This window comes from Pecten maximus, chromosome 8 (assembly GCF_902652985.1).
Source record: "Pecten maximus chromosome 8, xPecMax1.1, whole genome shotgun sequence".
In the NCBI taxonomy this organism is placed as follows: domain Eukaryota; kingdom Metazoa; phylum Mollusca; class Bivalvia; order Pectinida; family Pectinidae; genus Pecten; species Pecten maximus.
Window position 1 is genome coordinate 19,005,492 of NC_047022.1, and position 20,652 is coordinate 19,026,143.

General features: G+C 36.3%; 2 protein-coding genes across 2 annotated transcripts; both read right to left on the bottom strand.

Annotated features, from left to right (window-relative positions):
• Window positions 1–2,684: 2,684 nt before the first annotated feature.
• On the bottom strand, window positions 2,685–6,930 carry LOC117332174. Its single transcript, XM_033891059.1, has 3 exons — window positions 6,546–6,930; window positions 5,908–5,982; window positions 2,685–3,175 (listed from the first exon to the last, which is right to left on the bottom strand). Exons 1-3 carry the CDS (start codon window positions 6,928–6,930, stop codon window positions 2,691–2,693), a joined length of 945 nt encoding a protein of 314 aa, XP_033746950.1. The 3' UTR covers window positions 2,685–2,690.
• A 5,354-nt stretch (window positions 6,931–12,284) lies between these two features.
• On the bottom strand, window positions 12,285–17,827 carry LOC117333721 (short-chain collagen C4-like). The gene is made up of 3 exons (XM_033893144.1): window positions 17,454–17,827; window positions 16,993–17,067; window positions 12,285–12,807 (listed from the first exon to the last, which is right to left on the bottom strand). Exons 1-3 carry the CDS (start codon window positions 17,725–17,727, stop codon window positions 12,428–12,430), a joined length of 729 nt encoding a protein of 242 aa, XP_033749035.1. The 5' UTR covers window positions 17,728–17,827; the 3' UTR covers window positions 12,285–12,427.
• Between the last annotated feature and the right edge of the window lie 2,825 nt (window positions 17,828–20,652).

Below are 20,652 nucleotides of genomic sequence, written 5' to 3' on the forward strand. Positions count from 1 at the left end.
TTTGAATTTTGCCCTTGTTATATCAAGAAAGGTTCCACAAAATGTCATTATTCTCTGTAGTACAACTAGGAGAACAGTAAAGACCTCAAAGCACCGATTGGATGTTCCCCTTCACTTCCTGTGTTTATATCTAAGATATACTTCGAGGGCCTTTTGCAATTAATCAACATGGCCACAAATTCTTTATGAAATTTCTGTCAATTAGGTAAAGATTTGGAGTAAGGTATAAACTTTAAACCATAATTCATTTATTTATTTCTATTATTATTTATCGCCTGTTTATTTACTCAATGACGGCTAGAGATATTGTACTGTAGATAGGCAAGTAGTTTTTGAATATAATGTGCAGGTCAACTTATGATTTGGTTAATGCCACTTTAATTTAAATAACTTTAATCACACTTTTCACAAAAACGTTCAGATCAAAATTGGAGAGCCTTGACTAACTCCAGTGGGGATAAAAAAAAGTATACCAAAATTGTAGAATCTCCTGATCGAGGGGGCACTGTAAACAACAATATCTGTGATGTAACTTTGTCCTAGCTTTCCTTAAGTTGAGGGAAGTCCTTAACTTCAAATATTGCACTGGAAAATATTACATTTCCATAGATTCCAATAATGATTCCTTATGGACAATTTTAAGCTAGGAATTTCTTACGAAACGTTGACGAAACTGGGGCTTGATCTAAAGATACCGTATATTGGGTAGTATACCTTAGTATTATATAAGTAGGTAGTATGGAGTAGTGGTGGGTAGTATGGAGGTAGTATTGGGTAGTATACCTTAGTATAAGTAGGTAGTATGGAGTAGTGGTGGGTAGTATGGAGGTAGTATTGGGTAGTATACCTTAGTATAAGAGTACATGTATTATTGGGTAGTATACCTTAGTATAAGAGTACATATATTATTGGGTAGGTGGTATGGAGTAGTGGTGGGTAGTATGGAGGTAGTATGGAGATAGTATTTGGTAGTATGATGTAGTATTGTGTATTCAGGTAGTATTGGGTAGTACGGAGGTAGTATTGGGTAATATTGTGTAGTATTGGGTAGTATTGAGTAGTATTGGGTAATATGGAGGTAGTATGGAGGTAGTATGGAGATAGTATTGGGTAGTAAGGAGGTAGTATGGAGGTAGTATAGGGTAATATGGAGTAGTATTGGGTAGTATGGGCCTGCAGGGTTGTATTAAGTAGTATGGAGTAGTATTGGGTAACAAGGGATAGTATGGAGTAGTATTGGGCTAGTATGGAGTAATATTGGGGTAGTATTGAGTTGTATAGGGCACTCTATGGGCAATAGAAGACATGAAAAATTTCGTCAATGACCTAGATAAGACACTGCAGACAAGTAATTTTATGATTCCATCTTCAATATTTTTTCTTCTGTATATCATAACGATGGATCAATTTCGCACCAGCAGGAAAGCTTACATACACTTTATTCTAGACGCTTGCTGAGATGACCTATAGTCACTGTGTTCCATCCGGCGCCGTGCGTAAGACTTTTTATTTCAAAATACTACTCTTCCTTAACCCTTGGGTGGATTACTACTAAATTTGGTTTGAAACATCATTGGGTGAGAGCAATCATAATTTTTATAAATGAGGCTAATGTGACCCTGGGGCCCGAAAAGCAGAACTTTGTTGTAATTTTGCTTTAAAACCCTACAGCTCCTAAACCTTTCAGTGGATTACAACCAAATTTTGTGTGAAACATCATAACAGGATGGCAATCACATTTATATAAATGAGGCTGGTGGTACCCCTGGGGACAGAGGAGCGAGGCCTCTAAAGGGGAACTTCGCCAAAATTTTTATTTAAAACGCTACTCCTTAATGACCTAATGGATTCCAACCAAATTTTGTTTGAAACATCATAAGGAGAAAGCAATCATAAGATATATAAATGAGGCTTGTGGGGCCCCTGGCGACAGAGGGACGAGGCCCCAAAAAGGGAACTTAGCCAAAAGCTTGCTTTAAAATGCTCCTCCACCTTAATTTATACAACCAAATGGTTTGAAACATCATAAGGGGACAGCAATCATAATTTATATAAATGAGACGAGTCCAACCCTTTGGGGAAAGAAGGCGCCCAAAAGGATCACTTAGGCTAAATATTGCTTTAAAACGCTACTCCTCTTTAATACCTTAATTGATTACAACCATATTTAGTATGAAACATCATTGGGGAAGGGCAATCCTTATTTATATAAATGAGGCTTGTCCCACCCATGGGGACAGAGGGGCATGGCCCAAAAATTGGACCTTAATGGCTGAAATTTTGCATTAAGATGCTGCTCCTCTAAGCCAAAATGGATCAAAACCAAATTTGACCTGAAACATAATTGGTTGCGTATAGATAGTTTATGGTTATTTATTATAATGATGCTTGATTGAGGGGTGTGTACCTTCTGTAAGTGTTTGTCAGATGACCGTTAAGGCCCATTAGCCTCTTGTTATTTAGAGCTTACAAGTTGATTATTCACATTTAAGAAAATGACTCAATCAAGTAACTGATAACTCACAACCTTATTACAGGCAAGAGAACGTATGTCGTGATGCGGTGTCCGTCATCTTTACATATCTGCTTATATCAAGAGTATTTGTGTAAATAGTATCTAAACGCATATACTATATAAAGAACATAGTTAAAAGAACGCATGCTATTGTTTTGTTTGATTTTCGTGAGATTTATTTCATGCAAACCACACAAGCTATAAATTTATCTTCCTCGTATGGTGGACATCGAAGGGAGCCACAAAACGCCTTGACGCCATAAAATAATAAACCATTGTCGTTTCTGTCTCCACCTCCAACAACAGCCTGTGCATGCTCATCTATACACACATATTGAGAAGCAGCCGGTAGAGCGTAGTACCCTGACGACAGTGACCCGCCGTACGCCTTCGTCCAGCCGCTGTAGCATGTCGTCCTCGCCGGTATCATCACAGAGGAGACAAAGGACGTCGATCTACAGACCGCACACGGAACTTCTTCGTCGTGTGATTTTGGGCCGAACAGAGTGTGAGCATTAAGCGATTGGTACTCTGCCCCATAAATCCGTCCGGTGTAGTCGTCTGGTACAATTGTTGTATGTAACCATTCTGGATCAGATGGCAGGCAAAGAGGGTTAGCTGCAGCTCCAGAATGGTCAAACCAAGAACCGCCTGCATAACCTGATTAGAAGAATATAATACATTTATGTATGTGCGATAGTTTACTCTAGATCTTCTGTTGAACTATTCCAATCTCATCAAGACATTTTAGTTGAATTAATCAAACAAATGAGAATGAGATTGGTATACAGATCATTTTATACAGTATATTCGACATTATTCACATGCAAGAAAATTGCTCAATCTGATAACTAATAAATCACAGCCTTTTTAGGGGCAAGAGATTGTACGTCATGATACGGTGTCCGTCATCTGTACGTCGTCAATGTTTCTGTCAAAAAATATTCCAATTAACTGAACAGTCTAGAATCATATTAATAGACCAGTAGTATGCTGGGTGAAGAGTTATCACCTTTATTATAATCGACAGAGCATGAATTGCATGTACTTTTCAATATCACGTGGGGTCAAATAACCTAAACGGGTCCGGACCAGTAGCGTGCCGAGATCAAAAGCTACTAAGTTTGTTTAATAGCAAAATAATAGATGCAGGCTGAAAGCCTCTGTATCCATTTCATAAATAACAACATTAGTATTATTATTGGTAGTTGAAACAGTTATTTTTGCAGTGTTCATTTAGAGCTATCTCAAAATTTAAAGTGCTGCCTGCCTCTACAACAGATTGTGGCAAGCTATTCCATATATCTACTATTCTTTGACTGAATTTTTTTTTCTTATATCCAGACGACATCTTTTCTTATATATTTTCTTGGAGTGGCCCCTGGTTCTGTTTGCATTGTCTAATTGGAAGTAATCGCTAGTTGTTCTTGAATCATATATATTATTAACAATTTTGAAAACGTTTATCATGTCTCCTCTAATCCCGCGGTGATTATGTGTTGGTAGTTTTAATCTATCTAGACGTTCCGTATATGACATATCCTTAAAACCAGGTAATAGCTTAGTTGCTCTTCTTTGCACATTCTCGATAAGATCAATGTCTTTAGCTTTGTAAGGGCTCCAAACACTTGCGGTGTACTCTAAGTGGGGTCTTACTAATGCTTTAAATGATAATTTAAACATTTCTGTATCGAGATACACAAATGACCTAATTAATCCAACTATGCTGTTTGCCTTGTTAACTATAATAATAATGTGTGTTCTAAAACTAAAATTATTATCTATGGGTGAAATTTAAGAAGCCACGTGTTTGACCAGTTTTTTAATTTGTCCAAATCCTCTTGAAGATCTGCCTGAATAATTTCGTATCATCAGCAAATAATGATGAGGGGGACGCCGTAATTTCTGGGAGGTCATTTATATACAGGACGAATAAAATTGGACCCAGTACACTTTCCTGGGGGATACCACTTATTACAGGATATGTCGAAGAAGATTTTCCATTCACCAATACACATTGACATCTGTTTGTAAGGAAATCCTTGACCTAATTAACAACTTGTTTGCTGATTCCATAGCCCGATAACTTTTTGATAAGTCGCTGATGAGGCACCTTATCAAAGGCCTTCATAAAGTCCATATATATTACATCAAGTTCTCCTCCCTTATCTAAGATCTCAGTCCATTCTTCTAATACATTTAGTAGCTGGAGTTGCGTTGATCTCCCAGAAATCAAGCCGAATTTGTTCCGATGAAAAAAATATCTTGAAGATGTCAAGGTCGCATGTGGCAGTACAACGATCTGATAGGCTATTATTGACATCAGTAGCAAATCTTTTGATAATATCACATATACTATCAAAATTGTATACAATCACTCCGTCTCTGAGGCGCTGAAAAGCAGAAAGGTAATCCAATTGCAAGTTAAATCATTCAAATCATTTTGGAGTAGTAAACACTGACTGATATGAAATTTTTTAAGTGATATAGAACTCCTCTTCAGTGCTTACTGCCTGCTATAATTTATCTACGTTGAAGCTTTCATGATACGGATTCGACGTTAACTATATGTATAACAAACGTTGGAGCATTACGCATAACGAATGGAATATGACAAGCGGTACTAAGTAGACATAGGAATATAGTTGAGAATATGCAAGATATGGGTATCGATTGTAGTACAATATCAAGCAGTAGGCAGTGAGCTATGAGACTGTTGTCAATTCACCGGTTACGAGTAACCGTGAGCTAATGCTGTACCCCCGGCGGCCGCGTCGGCGTTCCACCCCAAGTTTTTTGGGTAAGTTTTTGGAAAGCTTGTAACTCCAAAAGTATACACCCCACAACCTTCTAATTTTGTTTATACATTCATGAGAGGTCCAGGAGTGATGTTGTGGCAAAATCATGCAGAAAATAATACGATTTTTTTTTTTATTTTACCATGTTTTTTACTTAGTTTTTTTATCACCAAAACCCGCTTTAAAGATTTTTGGGTACGTTTTTGGAAAGCTCGTAAGTGCACACCCTTCTAATTTGGTTTATGCATCCATTAGAGGTCTAGGAGCGATAATATGTGACGTACAATTTCAAAATGGCATGCTTATACATACACAAAAAAATAGTGAATAGTGTGATTGCTGCCGCCGGTGAGCTTCGCAATCATTGATTGCACTTGTTATTTATGCAGCTATCAGTGACTACCTGTCCTCAGCACTCATCAAGTACGAGTATAGCTCTTGTAATATATACTGCATATCTTTAGAATGATTCACTATATGAAAAAAAAACATTAGTTTCTATCAGAGCATTGACAGTTGTGAATATGTTAAAATAGCATTTCTTTCAAAATTAATAATGTTATATAGCACCAAAACGTTTGATAATTTACGTACCAGAATACACGAGCTCCGTCAGGTTGGCAGGACAGTCGGTCCGTCCCCAACGTACAAATGTCGACCCGCCGACATCTGTAGAATAGCATATGGTATACAGTATTTTTGTTAACACATTTTCATCAACATTATTAACGATTGCTTATTTGGAAAAAAGGAGGAATTACTTTTCAAGAATCATGCATGAATTAACATTTTGTCATAAGTGTCCTGGCAACTATCTGACATATCTGAGTTAGGTTTAAGTAGACATTATACCAAACCTCATCTTTCCGTGTCAACCACCCTAGTTTTCAGTTTTAGAACGTTCAATAACGGGCGTCATTGTCCTTTTATTCTTAATTCGTTCATTTTTTTGTCGATTCGGAGACAGAATCACGGCTCTGTTTATACGTCTGTGTTCAGATGCTTAAATTATGCACACATAACCTCTACATCTTTATCAAATGGGGATTGGTTTTCTTGAAAAAAATATTTAAAAAAAAATCAAATCCGATGAACACGAATGATAGATACTTGAATAGCATCGTTGAATAGCATATTATGTTATCAAAAATTATTTGCAGCGTCGAGTTACAATATTTATCCCCTTGAAAACGGAAATTTGAAAAAAACAGAAAATAAAAACGCTTGTTTACCAGAATTTGCCTGTACGAGTTGTTTCAGAGAGGATATATCACTCGCCTGTGTTTGTACCGTGGTATGAAGGGTCTGCAGCTCACTATTCTGTGTCTGTACCGTGGCCTGTAGGGTCTGTAGTGTATGTAGTTCACCAGATTGAGTCTGAAGCGTTGCATTTTGAGACTGTACAGTTGCCTGAAGGGTATGTAGCTCCACTGTTTGAGTCTGAAGCTCAGCATTCTGTGACTGTGTCGTGGCCTGAAGGGACTGTATTTCACTCTGTAGGTGGGTGATCTGTTGTTTGAAGTAGTCTGGGTCACTCAGGAGAATCCTCTTGTCAGGATTTTCCTCACAAATGACATAAAATAACAACGTAGATAGTATAACGCGATTAAGAACCATGTTATGTCTTTACAGTTTTTGCTCTCCTCACAAAATGGCGACAATGCCACATGAAAAGGTTATCAAAACGTGACATTGTTTCAGATATGTAGGAGTGCTACATGCTGTGCAACACAAAATTTTCTCAAATACATTACACGAAAGCATTTAGGCCTATCAGCATAGCGATTTCCATATGTCAATCTGCTTTTGTAAGTTTATCCGTTATAACATATCTAAACGCCGACAGGCACTTCTGGCTCATATATGTACTTCATTATATTTATATAAATTGTTGTGTCTTTTAATTGTATGGCGGGTTTCGTCAGTGAAGCGAAAGACGCTCACTCTTTCGGAACATCTAGTCTTAATCTCTTTGTCAGGTGTCTCCATACAGATCTAGATTTTTGTTCATAGTTTGCCCTTGTTTTATCGGTTTTAAGTAAGAATTACGATTTCGTTGTTTTTTTCTGTACAAATCGCTGTTGATTTGGATATATATAGATATGAAGTAGCACTTATTATTGAGTTAAAGAACGCCCTGTGTCCAGCCTCCTGAACAAAATTATGTCTCCACGTAGTAGATAGTTATCCAATGCATACCTATGACAATCACTAGCTTGTATTAACAATTGCGAAACAGGTTATACCAGCTTGTATAAGTCATTTTTGTTGGTCCGTACGAAAGCGCTCGATAGGTCTTACTATGGGAGGAAACTGGAGAAAACACACCTGGTCAGGCAGGTGACCCCATACATTTCCATTTCCGGTCGGGGAATCGAACTCTGGCCTCTTAGGAGAAAGCCAAGTCTGGCACCATTATGTCACCCCACCACCGATTCATGGATGAAAATCATGGGGAAAGTTTATGTTCGAGATAATGGAGGTTGAAGTGGATGAAGATCATGGGAATACTTTATGTTCAACGTTAAACATACATGTAATTACATTGTATTCCTTTACACGACACAGCTGTCAATTGTCGTGATAAAACGTGTGTAAGATGGTTGTATTGTGATATAACAACAATGTGTGACCATTTCCATTGGATTATATCTACATTTAATTTGATCCAGGGATACCAAGATGTCAGGAAATCTTTAGCTCAATGATAATCATATATTTGTAAATTGACCTATCTTAATTATCATATTGCTATCTGATTGGTCAATAGTTGTGAATGTGATACTGCAATCTGATTGGTCAATAGTTATAGATATGCTTAGATTCTAACAAATTGTGCTGTTAAGCATTATGGATTTCGTGGCCAAGATGAATGTTTTAACAGCCAATGTATTTTGTATCTAATAAGCATACTTCAATCTGATTGGTCGATGATTTCTCCATGTCCCTGGTATTAGTTTTCATTTAAAGATGAAATGTTTAAAAGTTTAAAACTGAGGTGGGAAAATGTTGGTAGTATAATGTTGCTTTTTTGGTTCACATACTGTTTGTGAAAGAATGCATGAATGATGCCTTTCTATTTTACTTTTCGTTGTATTTTTCATATCTTCCATTCAGTCGACTTCCTATATTCAGCCATTATTTGGTTACATAGGATTGAAATCTGTAAAAAAAAAAAAAAGTGAATACAAATATCAATGTGAAAGTATGGGATCAACTGATATATATATCGTGTAAATTCTTAATTAAAATCTTTTTTAAAACCTGTATTTCAAACTCTTGTACAAATTTTCAACCATTCAAACAAGGTTCCCTAATTCCATTTTACTTCAACTACTTTCAGGTCGGTGTAACTGTTACAGAAATTATGTTGTACTTTGGACAAAATAGTAGTTAATGATAACGTGCATGTCAAGTTCTTGGTTATAGCCTTTTAATCTGAAAAAAATATTGATAAATACATGGTACTTGTAGGAAGATGAATCAAATTACTACTGAAGACGCTTGCCCTTTGAGAACACCAGACCCCAGACAATATCTGGGATGCATCTTTGTCTTAGGTTTCCTTAACTTGAAGGAATTCCTTAACTTAGAATATTGCACTAGAAAACATTACATTTCCGTTAATCCAATAATGGTTTCTTATGGACAATTTTAAGTTCAGGATTTCCTTATGAAACGTTGACGAAACTGTGGTCTGATCTAAAGATATGGTCTATTTGGTAGTAGGCCTTAGTATGGGAGTAGTATTGGGGTAGGTAGTATGGAGGTAATATTGGGTAGTATGGAGGTAGTATTGGGTAGTATTGATTGGTATGGAGGAGTATTGGGTTAAATTGAGAAATATGGAGGAATAATTTGGGTAGCATAGGAGTAGTATTGGGGTAGGTAGTTTGGGTAGTATAGGATGGCATGGGAAAAAATGGAGGTAGTTTTGGGTTAAATGGAGAAATATGGAGATAGTTTTGGGTTAAATGGAGAAATATGGAGGTAGTTTTGGGTTAAATGGAGAAATATGGAGATAGTTTTGGGTAGAATGGAGAAATATGGAGATAGTTTTGGGTAGAATGGAGTGGTATGGAGGTAGTATGGAGGTAGTATGGGGTAGTATGGAGGTAGTATTGTGTAGTATGGAGGTAGTATTGGGTAGTATGGAGGTAGTATTGGGTAGTATGGAGGTAGTATTGTGTAGTATGGAGGTAGTATTGGGTAGTATGGAGGTAGTATTGTGTAGTATGGAGGTAGTATTGTGTAGTATGGAGGTAGTATTGGGTAGTATGGAGGTAGTATTGGGTAGTATGGAGGTAGTATTGTGTAGTATGGAGGTAGTATTGGGTAGTATGGAGGTAGTATTGGGTAGTATGGAGGTAGTATTGGGTAGTATTGGGAAATAATATAGGGGTAGTATGGAGTAGTATTGGTAATATGGGACACTATTAGCAAACGAAGACACAAACAATGTCGTCAATGACCTAAATAACACACTGCAAACATTTAATTCTAAGATTTCATCTTCAGTATTTTTTTCTTCTCTAAATCATAACGGTGGATAGATCTCTTGCCAGTGGATAAGCTTACATGCTCTTTGTTCTAGTCGCTTGGAGTTATAATATATTTATGATACATATGATGAGCAGTGTAATATCATGGTCAAAGGTCATTCGAAAAATCACTCTCAACAGAATATTAAAAAACTGATGATTTTGTCTTCGATTTGGAACAACTGAATTAAAGGTAGATTGAGGGGCGTATGTTTGCACAATGATAGATAAACCTATTGTAGTAGTTCTATATTTATCAGAATTATTTAGAAGTACATCCCTGGCTGTTTGTGATGATGTGCTGTATTAAATGTCTTCTATATGTCATTTATGTAAGTCCACGTTCTACTGAATATTTATTTACTACTATTGGTAACTATCCATACATTCATCCGGTATTAGGTGGTTATTTTGAAGCACTTCGTGCATATCGAAAAACCATTCATGCGTAGCAGGGTACGTAAACAATCAAACCTGGTTATGCATGGACTTGTTAGGGTTCACTGACGTTTCTCTAATCGAGATCAATGACAGCAAAAAGGAATTTGAAGAAAATGGCCACGTGAATTAGATCCCACATAAAATAAACACCAGTTGATGACGTAGATCACGTTGTATACACAAATATACTTTGAAATTATTGATCTTGGCGTAATCAAATTTTAGCACATTAAGACAGATTTGCGTCATGATGATTATGTACAATGTTCGGAAACTGCACTTATATAATTAACGCAGTCATAATTTAGTGGAATGCAGGAAAATCGCTAATATAAGAGAGCCGCTAAAATATGTACATATCAGGATTTGTGTAAATAGGCCTTAAACCCGTATACTATAAAAAGGGTACAGTTATAAGGATATATATGATATTGTTTTATTCGATTTCGTTGATCTTTTATGGTCGGAACAAATAAATTAATGTTTATAAGCTCACCTGGTCCGAAGGACCAAGGCGAGCTTATGCCATACTGTGGCGTCCATCGTCCGTCTGTCCGTCAACAATTGACTTCTTCTTCATAACCACAGATCGGAATTTGACCAAATTTGGTCAAAAGCATCCCTATGGGGTAGGGACTCAAAATTGTACAAATGGTAGGGCTGACCCTCCGGGGGTCTCAGGGGCGGGACCAAAAGGGGTCAATTTGGCTAAATTGATATAAACGACTTCTCCTCTGAAACTAAGCAATGGATATTGCTCATATTTGCCCGGTAGCATCCCCTTGGGGTAGGAATTCAAAATTGTACAAATGGCGAGGCTGGCCCCCTGGGGGGCTGAGGGGCGGGGCCAAACAGGGTTAATTTGGCTAAATTGATATAAACAACTTCTCCTCTGAAGCTAAGCAATGGATATCTCTCATATTTGCCTGGTAGCATCCCCTTGGGGTAAGGATATAAAATTGTACAAATGGAGAGGCTGACCCCCTGGGGGGCTTAGGGGCGGGGCCAAACAGGGTTAATTTGGCTAAATTGATATAAACAACTTCTCTGAAACTAAGCAATGGATATATCTCATATTTGCCTGGTAGCATTCAAAATTGTACAAATGACGGGGCTGACCCCCTTGGGGCTGAGGGGTAGAGTGAAAAGGGGCTAGTTTGGCTAAATTGATATAAACAACTTCTCCTCTGAAATAAGCAATGTATATCTCTCATATTTGACTGGTAGCATCCCCTTGGGGTAGGGTTTCAAAATTGTACAAATGATGGGGTTAACTCCCTGGGGGCTGAGGAGCAGGCCAGAAGGGGTCAATTTGGATAAATTGACATTAACAACTTCTTCTCTAAAACTAAGCAATGGATATCATTCATATTCGCCTGATAGCATCCCCTTGGGGTAGGGATTCAAAATTGTACAAATGGTGGGTTGACCCCCCGGGGGCTGAGGGGCGGGGCAAAAAGGGAATCAATTTGGCTAAATTGACATTTTTAGAATTACAATAAAACCAATGTTCATGTACCCATATAAAATGATTATGATATATTGACATAGCAATACCAGTGACAAATATACTTGATTATAAGCTTAGTTCTTGTTTCATATCTCATGAAACCAGGTGAGCGATTCAGGCCCTCTGGGCCTCATTTTTAAGCATTGATGTCATTTTTTTAAATTTCATTTGGGTTTGAAAAAAAATGCTTGCGAACTATGAATCCGCGGATTCTTACAAAAGTAAAAAAAAAATCATACCCCTATGAAATTAAAAAAGTAATTGACGCTTATGATGGAATTTTGAAATTGGTTTTCAAAATTAAAACATGTTTTATGTACAATTCAACTGATCGTAACGTTAATGGCCGTATTGTGACGTCGCAATTTTTCCTTGCAATTTCGACCTATATATATATATATATATATAGATATAGAGAGAGAGAGAGAGGTATGACAATCTCTCTTCGTAGAAAAAATGAAAAAATAATTAATGTATGATAAACGTCCGAGTTCAACACTTGATTTTCGTGAGATTTATTTCATGCAAACCACACAGGCTATAAATTTATCTTTCTCGTATGGTGGACATCGCAGGGAGCCACAATAAGCCCTGACTCCATAAAATAATAAACCATTATCGTCTATCTGTCTCCACCTCCAACAACAGGCTGCGCATGCTCATCTATGCACACAAATTGAGAAGCAGCAGCTTGAGCGTAGTAACCTGACGCCAGTGAGCCACCGTACGCCTTCGTCCAGCCGCTGTAGCATGTCGTCCTCGCCGGTATCATCACAGAGGAGACAAAGGACGTCGATCTACAGACCGCACACGGAACTTCTTCGTCGTGTGATTTTGGGCCGAACAGCGTGTGAGCATTAACCGATTCGTACTCTGCCCCATAAATTTGTCCGGTGTAGGTGTCTGGTACAATTGTTGTCTGTAACCATTCTGGATCAGATGGCAAGCAAAGAGGATCAGCTGCAGCTCCGGAATGGCCATACCAAGAACCGCCTGCATAACCTATAGTTAAAAGAATATAATATGTGCTGTAGTATTATCATCTATTGAACTATTCCAACCGCATCACACCAAATGATAATGATATTGATATGATATTTTATTAAGATGTACCATATTATTCCATAAAAGTTGCTTGGTGCAGTGTCAGTCTTCTGTCCGTCGTCAATGTTTCCTTCAAAAATCTTCCAAATAACTAAATAGTTTAAAATCTTATTATTGGACCAGTAGTACGGCGGGTAAAGAGAAATCACCTTTGTTCAAATGAATGGCCATGACCTACATCTACTTTTCAACACATGTACTCATGTGACCTAAATGGGTCCGGGCCACAATTGTGCTTTTAAGTTTGTTCCGATGGAAAACATTGTCTTGATGATGGAAAACATTGTCTTGATGATGTCAAGGTCACATGTGGCAGTACAATGATCTGATAGACTATTCTTGACATAAGTACCAAATATTTTCCGCAGGCCTCCCAAAACACACATACTCACTCACTCACCACACCCATGCACATCGCACGCACGGGGGGGGGGGGGGGGGGGGGGGGGGGGGGGGGCGTCATTAAATGACCTTAGCTGTTGATAGGACGTTAAACAAATAAAACCAACCGACCAACCAAACCTTTTGATAAAATCACATACATACAATCAACATTTTATACAGTCACTTCGTCTCTGAATAGCAGTAAGGTATTAGTGAAATCAATCAAATCATTTTGTAGCAGTCAACACTGTCTGATATGAAATCCCTTAAGCGACACCAAAAAGTGATATAGAACTCATCTATGTACAGTGTTTACTGCTTGCTATGTTTTATATACATTCAAGCAGGAACTAATACGCAGTAGACGTTAACTTTGTAACAAACATTGGAGCATTAAGCATAACGAATGGAATTTGACGAGCAGTATATGTAGTATAGGGATTGGTTTATACTTGCGAATATGTAAGGTGTGTGTAACAATTGTAGTAAAATACAGCAATCAGTATGCGGCGAGGTGTGAGATTGTATTTAAATACAGCAATCAGTATAAGGCGAGGTGTGAGATTGTAGTAAAATACAGCAATCAGTATGAGGCGAGTTGTGATATTGTAGTAAAATACAGCAATCAGTATGCGGCGAGGTGTGAGATTGTATTTAAATACAGCAATCAGTATGCGGCGAGTTGTGATATTGTAGTAAAATACAGCAATCAGTATGCGGCAAGTTGTGAGATTGTAGTAAAATACAGCAATAAGTATGCGGCGAGGTGTGAGATTGTAGTAAAATACAGCAATCAGTATGCAGTGAGTTGTGAGATTGTAGTAAAATACAGCAATCAGTATGCGGCGAGTTGTGAGATTGTAGTAAAATACAGCAATCAGTATGAGGCGAGGTGTGAGATTGTAGTAAAATACAGCAATCAGTATGCGGCAAGTTGTGAGATTGTAGTAAAATACAACAATCAGTATGCGGCAAGTTGTGAGATTGTAGTAAAATACAGCAATCAGTATGCGGCGAGTTGTGAGATTGTAGTAAAATACAGCAATCAGTATGAGGCGAGTTGTGAGATTGTAGAAAAATACAACAATCAGTAGGCAGTGAGTTGTTAGATTGTAGTAAAATACAGCAATCAGTATGAGGCGAGTTGTGAGATTGTAGTAAAATACAACAATCAGTATGCGGCGAGTTGTGAGATTGCAGTAAAATACAGCAATCAGTATGCGGCGAGCTGTGAGATTGTAGTAAAATCTTAAATAATTACTTTGTTTCTATTTCTACAATTGACGACACTGACATTGACGTACCTGAAGTTGAATTACTTACGGACGCGACTTTATCAGACATACCCTTTAGAGTAGATGAAATAACTGACATTCTCAAATCCTTACGAACAAACAAAGCAGTTGGCAATGACAAAATCAGTCATCATATGTTAAAAAAACACAACGCTGAATCTATAACCTTCCCCCTGTATTTAATATATAGGTCTTCCTTGGAAACTGGTATCCTTCCGAAACTTTGGAAAATAGCTTTGGTAATGCCACTTTTCAAAAAAGGTGATAAGACAATGTCTTCTTACTATATACCGATATCTTTACTTAGTACTATTGGAACAGTTTTTGAACGGTTAATTGTTAAATATCTACATAACTATTTACTTGAAAATTCGTTGATATATAAATACCAATCTGGCTTTCAGCCTGGTCACTCTACTGTCCACCAAATAATTGAAATATATCATACTTTGTGTGAGAATCTAGAAAAAAATGAGGCCAACATGCTTAGTATTCTGTGCTATTTCCAAAGCGTTCGATCGAGTGTGGCACAGGGGACTAAATGTAAAATTAACTAATTATGGTGTAAGAGGGAAACTATAATCTTGGCTAAGTGACTACGTAGGTAATAGAAACCAGCAAGTTTTCGTTGGGAATAGCAAATCTTCTGTTAAATATATAAATGCTGGTGTTCCACAAGGCTCTGTCTTAGGTCCCTTACTCTTTATTATATACATCAATGACATAACTGACAACCTTGAAGGTCTTTCTAAACTATTTGCAGACGATACCTCCTTATTATATTCTGATAATTCTCCTTTGGCTGTCGAAACAAAAATTAATAAGGACCTAACAAAAATTAAAAGGTAGAAAAATGGCTTGTTAAATTTAATCCTTTAAAAACGGAAGCTTTACTCATTTCCAACACTGAACACGATTATGCTATAGATATTAATTTTAATGATGTAAGTGTTGATTTTGTGGATCATCACAAGCACTTAGGAGTAAAGCTAGATGAAAATTGTAAATGGAGTAAACATATCGAAAATATAGGTAAAAATGTTGCAAAACAGATAAGTGTACTTCGTAAATTAAAATATGTATTAAACAAGCAAACTTTATCAAAGATTTACAAAGCTTATTGTCTACCACTATTTGAATATTGTTGTGAAGTTTGGGATGGGTGTTTCTATCAGTAATGCAGACAAACTCTAAAAGCTACAGTTAGAAGCTGCCAGAATTATAACTGGGTTGCCATCGTTTGCCAGCAGAGAATCCCTCTATTCAGAAAGTGGATTGGAACCATTGTGTAACAGACGTTCCAGAAAGAAAAAAAAATCAATTATTTTATAAAATTAAAAACCACCTGGCTCCAAAGTACTTGTCGTCACTATTACCTCCTCCTGTTTCAGAAAACTCTCAATACAATCTGCGTGATTCACACAACTTTTCTCTACCAAACTGCCGTCTACAATTAACTAACTCCTCTTTCATTCAATCCTCTATTCGACAGTGGAACCAACTTGATCTTGAAATCAGAAATAGTGTGTCTTATCCATCCTTTAAAAGTTCACTCAAAAACAGTACTGTAGTTCCAAATTATTATTCTTTCGGTGATAGAAAATTAAATATATTGCATGCTAGACTAAGAAACAAATCCAGCAAACTTAACAATGACCTATATAGAGTAAATTTGATTAATTACCGTCAGTGCCAATGTGGACATCCAAATGAAGATGCATTATTATCACTTTTTCTTTGCTTGTAATAATTATGTGAACCAGAGAATAGTATTGTTTCGTGATCTGAATGGGTATATTCCACTACATCTGCAGTTGCTTCTACCCGGAAGAAATAATTTATTGCAAGATGAAAATTTAAGAAAAATACAGCAATTAGTATGCGGCGAGTTATGAGATCCCATTAAAATACAGGAAGTAGTTGGCAGCGAGTTATGAGATTCAAGAAAAATAAAATAAGCAGAAGGCAACGACTTTTTTACTCCAGGAAAATACAGCAAGCAGTATGAAGCGAGTGATGAGATTGCAATAACATTTATCAATCAGTTGTCAGTGAGCAATGAGATTATAAAATATAGCAAGTAGTGTACGGCGATTTATTAGATTGTAGTTAGATATGGCAAGTAGTAGGCAGTGAGATATGAGATTGTAGCAAGATATAGGAAGCAGTAGACAGGAAATTAGTTAAGAGAATATGGTAAATATAATAAGCTATAGGCAGTAAGCACATGATACAGTCTGATATGAGTTCAATGATATGGCATTTATAATGAATCTAAATGTCGTATATAAAATATCTTGAAATGGAGTTCACCATGACAAACATTTTATGTTGTGAAAAGGTTAAAGTAACATTTCTTCAAAAAAATACTATATAGTTCCAAAAAGTGTGGTAATATACTTACCAGAATACACGAGCTCCGTCAGGTTGGCAGGACAGTCGGTCCGTCCCCAACGGACAAAAGTCGAACCACCACCATCTGTAGAATAGCATATGGTTTGCATTATTCCATGTGAAAACCTTTGCATCAATATTATTAAAGATTGCTTATTTAGAAGAAAAAAAAGAGGAATTAGTTTTCAAGAATTACGCATGGATTTACAGTTTTGTTCAAAATGTCCAGGAGACTATCTGAAATATCTTAGGTTTATGATCACGACTTTGCTCATGTGTATACGTCTGTGTTCAGATGCCTAAAGTATGCTCTCATCACTAAGCTCTACATCTTTATCAAATGTGGAATGTATTTCCTGATAAATACGGTGAAGTCGAATGATGGACACTCTCTTAATTGAATAGCTTAGTATGTTTTTTTAAATTCAATTGAAGTGTCGCGTTGCAATATCTATGAAAACGCCATTTTACCAGAATTTGCCTGTACGAGTTGTTGTTTCAGAGAGGATATTTCACTCGTCTGTGTCTGTACTGTGGCCTGTAGGGTCTGTAGTTCACCAGATTGAGTGTGTAGCTCAGTATTCTGTGATTGTACCGTGGCCTGTAGGGACTGTAGTTCACTCTGTAGGTGTATCAACTGTTGTTGGACGTAGTCGGGGTCACTCAAGAGAATCCTCTTGTCGGGACTGTCATCACAATTGACATAAAATAATAACATACACAGTATAAGATGATTAGGAACCATTTTGTGTATTGACGGTTTTTGCACTCCTCACAAAATGGCGACAATGTCGTATGAATGAATAGGTTATCAAACCTTGACACAGTGTCAATTCTGTGGGAGTGCTACCAGCTGTGGAACACAAAAGTTTCCCACGCGCATTTCGCAAAAGCATTGAAGCCTATCAACATAGCGATATCAATATATCCCTCCGTTTTTTTGTATTTGAAATTATTAATTACAATTTACCTAAAAGCTGACATGTACATCTGGCTCATAAATCCGTATGTATTTCATAGATTTCATAGATTAATTGTTTGACGAGTTTCGTCGATGACGCAAAACACACTAACTCTTTAGGAACAGTTTCACTTATCAATATCCGGTAGACTTAATCTAGTTTGTGGTGACTATCTTTGCCACGTCCAAAATGTATCTCCTTATATACAATTGTCGATATCAGTTGTTTTTGTACACAATTCTTGCATAGAGGAGACTGTTTATGTTGTTGCATATGCCACTTTCCGATGTGTTTTTGTTTGTAACATTCCACTCGGACTATGAAACAGTCTGAATCGTGTCTTTTTTCAGGTATATTGACATTGCTGCATTTATTTGTCTCAGTTCTATATAAAGATATATTACAGTACTGTTAGCACTTTTTCTTGCTCTCAATATAGAAAGAGCATTTACATTCCAGTAAAGTCCTTGGTACCCAGATGTAAATCCATTTTTATCTTTTAATTTTTTCTATACTGTTATGTTCTTTTTTTATGTAATGCAAAAAGAACTGATATGGTTTGACTCCTAAACATGGAATTTTAATTTGTTGCTTCTGTGAGATGATTTTGAAATAGGCATATTTAAGAAATAATTAACGATGATTCGTGTATTGTTTCAGGATATACGAGGACGAGGATATTTTGCAATTAAATTAATAACAAAGCCGTAGGCCTGAGTTATTAATTGAAATTGCAAAATATCCGAGTCAGAGTTGATATTTTTGTCTACCGATTCTTAAAATAGGTGAAGGGGTTATAGTTCCTATCAGCAAACTGTCAGGGTCTAGGGGATCAATTTAAACGGACATATGTATATTTGATTTTTAAGAAGTAAAATTATAACATTATTGCCTCAAAGATACCCATTGCACAGAGGAAAATTTATAAGAAATGAATGGGGGTACTCGTGGTTTTTTTTTTATTATTATTATTCTTTCAGGTCTAATGGGGAGTTACCATCTTGTTAAATAACAATTTTGAAGATAAAATATTGAATGAGAAAAAAGATGGGTCTGGGAACTTCTTAACATTAAATATGGAAATTGAAGGTACAATTTTAAGTTATGATATTTGATTGTCCAAATATTGATGACCCTGTTTTTTTTTCTCAATATCATAGAAGAAACATTAGTTGCGTTTAAGTCTAAAATGTATATAATCTGTGGGATTTCAATTTCATATTCAAGCCCGAGATAGATTATGATAAAACGTATTAAAAGATTAACAATTTTAAGGCTAGGGGGAAATACTAGAGATAATAGAAAACTTTGATTTAATTGATGTCTTTAGAGAACATCATTCTGACTCAAGAAGGTATACGTGGAGGTGGAGCAGCCCTGTTAAAGTTTCGTGTAGTCCTTTATCTAGTACTTCTGAAACAAGCATAGAGCCTGGAAAAAGATCTGATCATTCTTTTCCGAAATTGACCTTAAAATTGACCGACTTTAAAAAAGGTAAGAGGCGATGGGATTTCAACAATTTCTTATTACACGGCTATCACCATCCTGCTTATCTAAAACATTCTTTAAATGGTGCATTATTATTTGTTATCAATGATCAATTATTATTTAGAAACTATCGATGAAATTAATGGGCAAAACCATTTCATATTCTTATGATAAAAAAACAACAAAACTTAAGATACTCAAGATACTGTATTAAGAATGAGATCAAATCTATAGAAGTAATGTAATTGGAATTAGAAGAGTAAAGACTATAATTTAAGTATAATCCGCTCTAAGGCAAAGTGGATTGAAGAACGAAGGAGAAGACCTTCAAATTATTTTTTTTTCTAATTTGGAGAATAGAAATCATACTCCGAACATTATTCCAAAATTGCAACTTGATAATGGGGAAGTGGTAACAGAAGAAGATGATTTTTTTTAGAGAATTATGAACAATTGTATAATATAGATAATGAGGTGGTTGATACAAATAGTTGAATCGTTTATAAACTGCAATGTTCCAAAATGAAGCAATATTGAAGCTGATGGGTTCACAATATAATTATTTTAATGTTTTGGAAAGATTTGTGGAACTTTGTTGTTAGGTCTATCAATTACGGGTTTATGAATGATCAGTTATCTGTTACTCAGAGAGAAGGTATAATTACATATATGTTTGCCTAAGGGCGATAAACCTAGACAACTTATAAAGAACTGGCGACCAATATCTTTATTAAATACTGTATATGAAATAGCCTCAGAATCTATAGCTTATAGATAAGCCTTTTTTGGGGTAGATTGATAAACTTGGCACAGGCAGGATTTTTATCGGGACGATACATAGGTGTAAATACTAGACTCATTTATGACATTATGCAATATAACGAAGAAATTAATATTCCTGGAATGATACTAATAATAGATTTTGAACGTTTAATTCTGTTTCGTGGAAATATATTGATAAAGTTCTTAGTCTTTTTTAATTTAAAAATAATTTGAGGATATGGGTAAGAAATGCGTGTTCTGCCATAAATCGGCATATTTTGATTTATAATTAAACCTATAATTGAAGGTAAAATAGATTTGTATTTACAAATGCTTTAAATGAGAAACGAGAGCTGATTGATATGTTGTGAGCCTCATATTGAAGGATTTGAATTTTGCCGGACATATTGTATTATTTTTCAACATAATCCCCTTCAGTATCTATACACTTTTGCCAG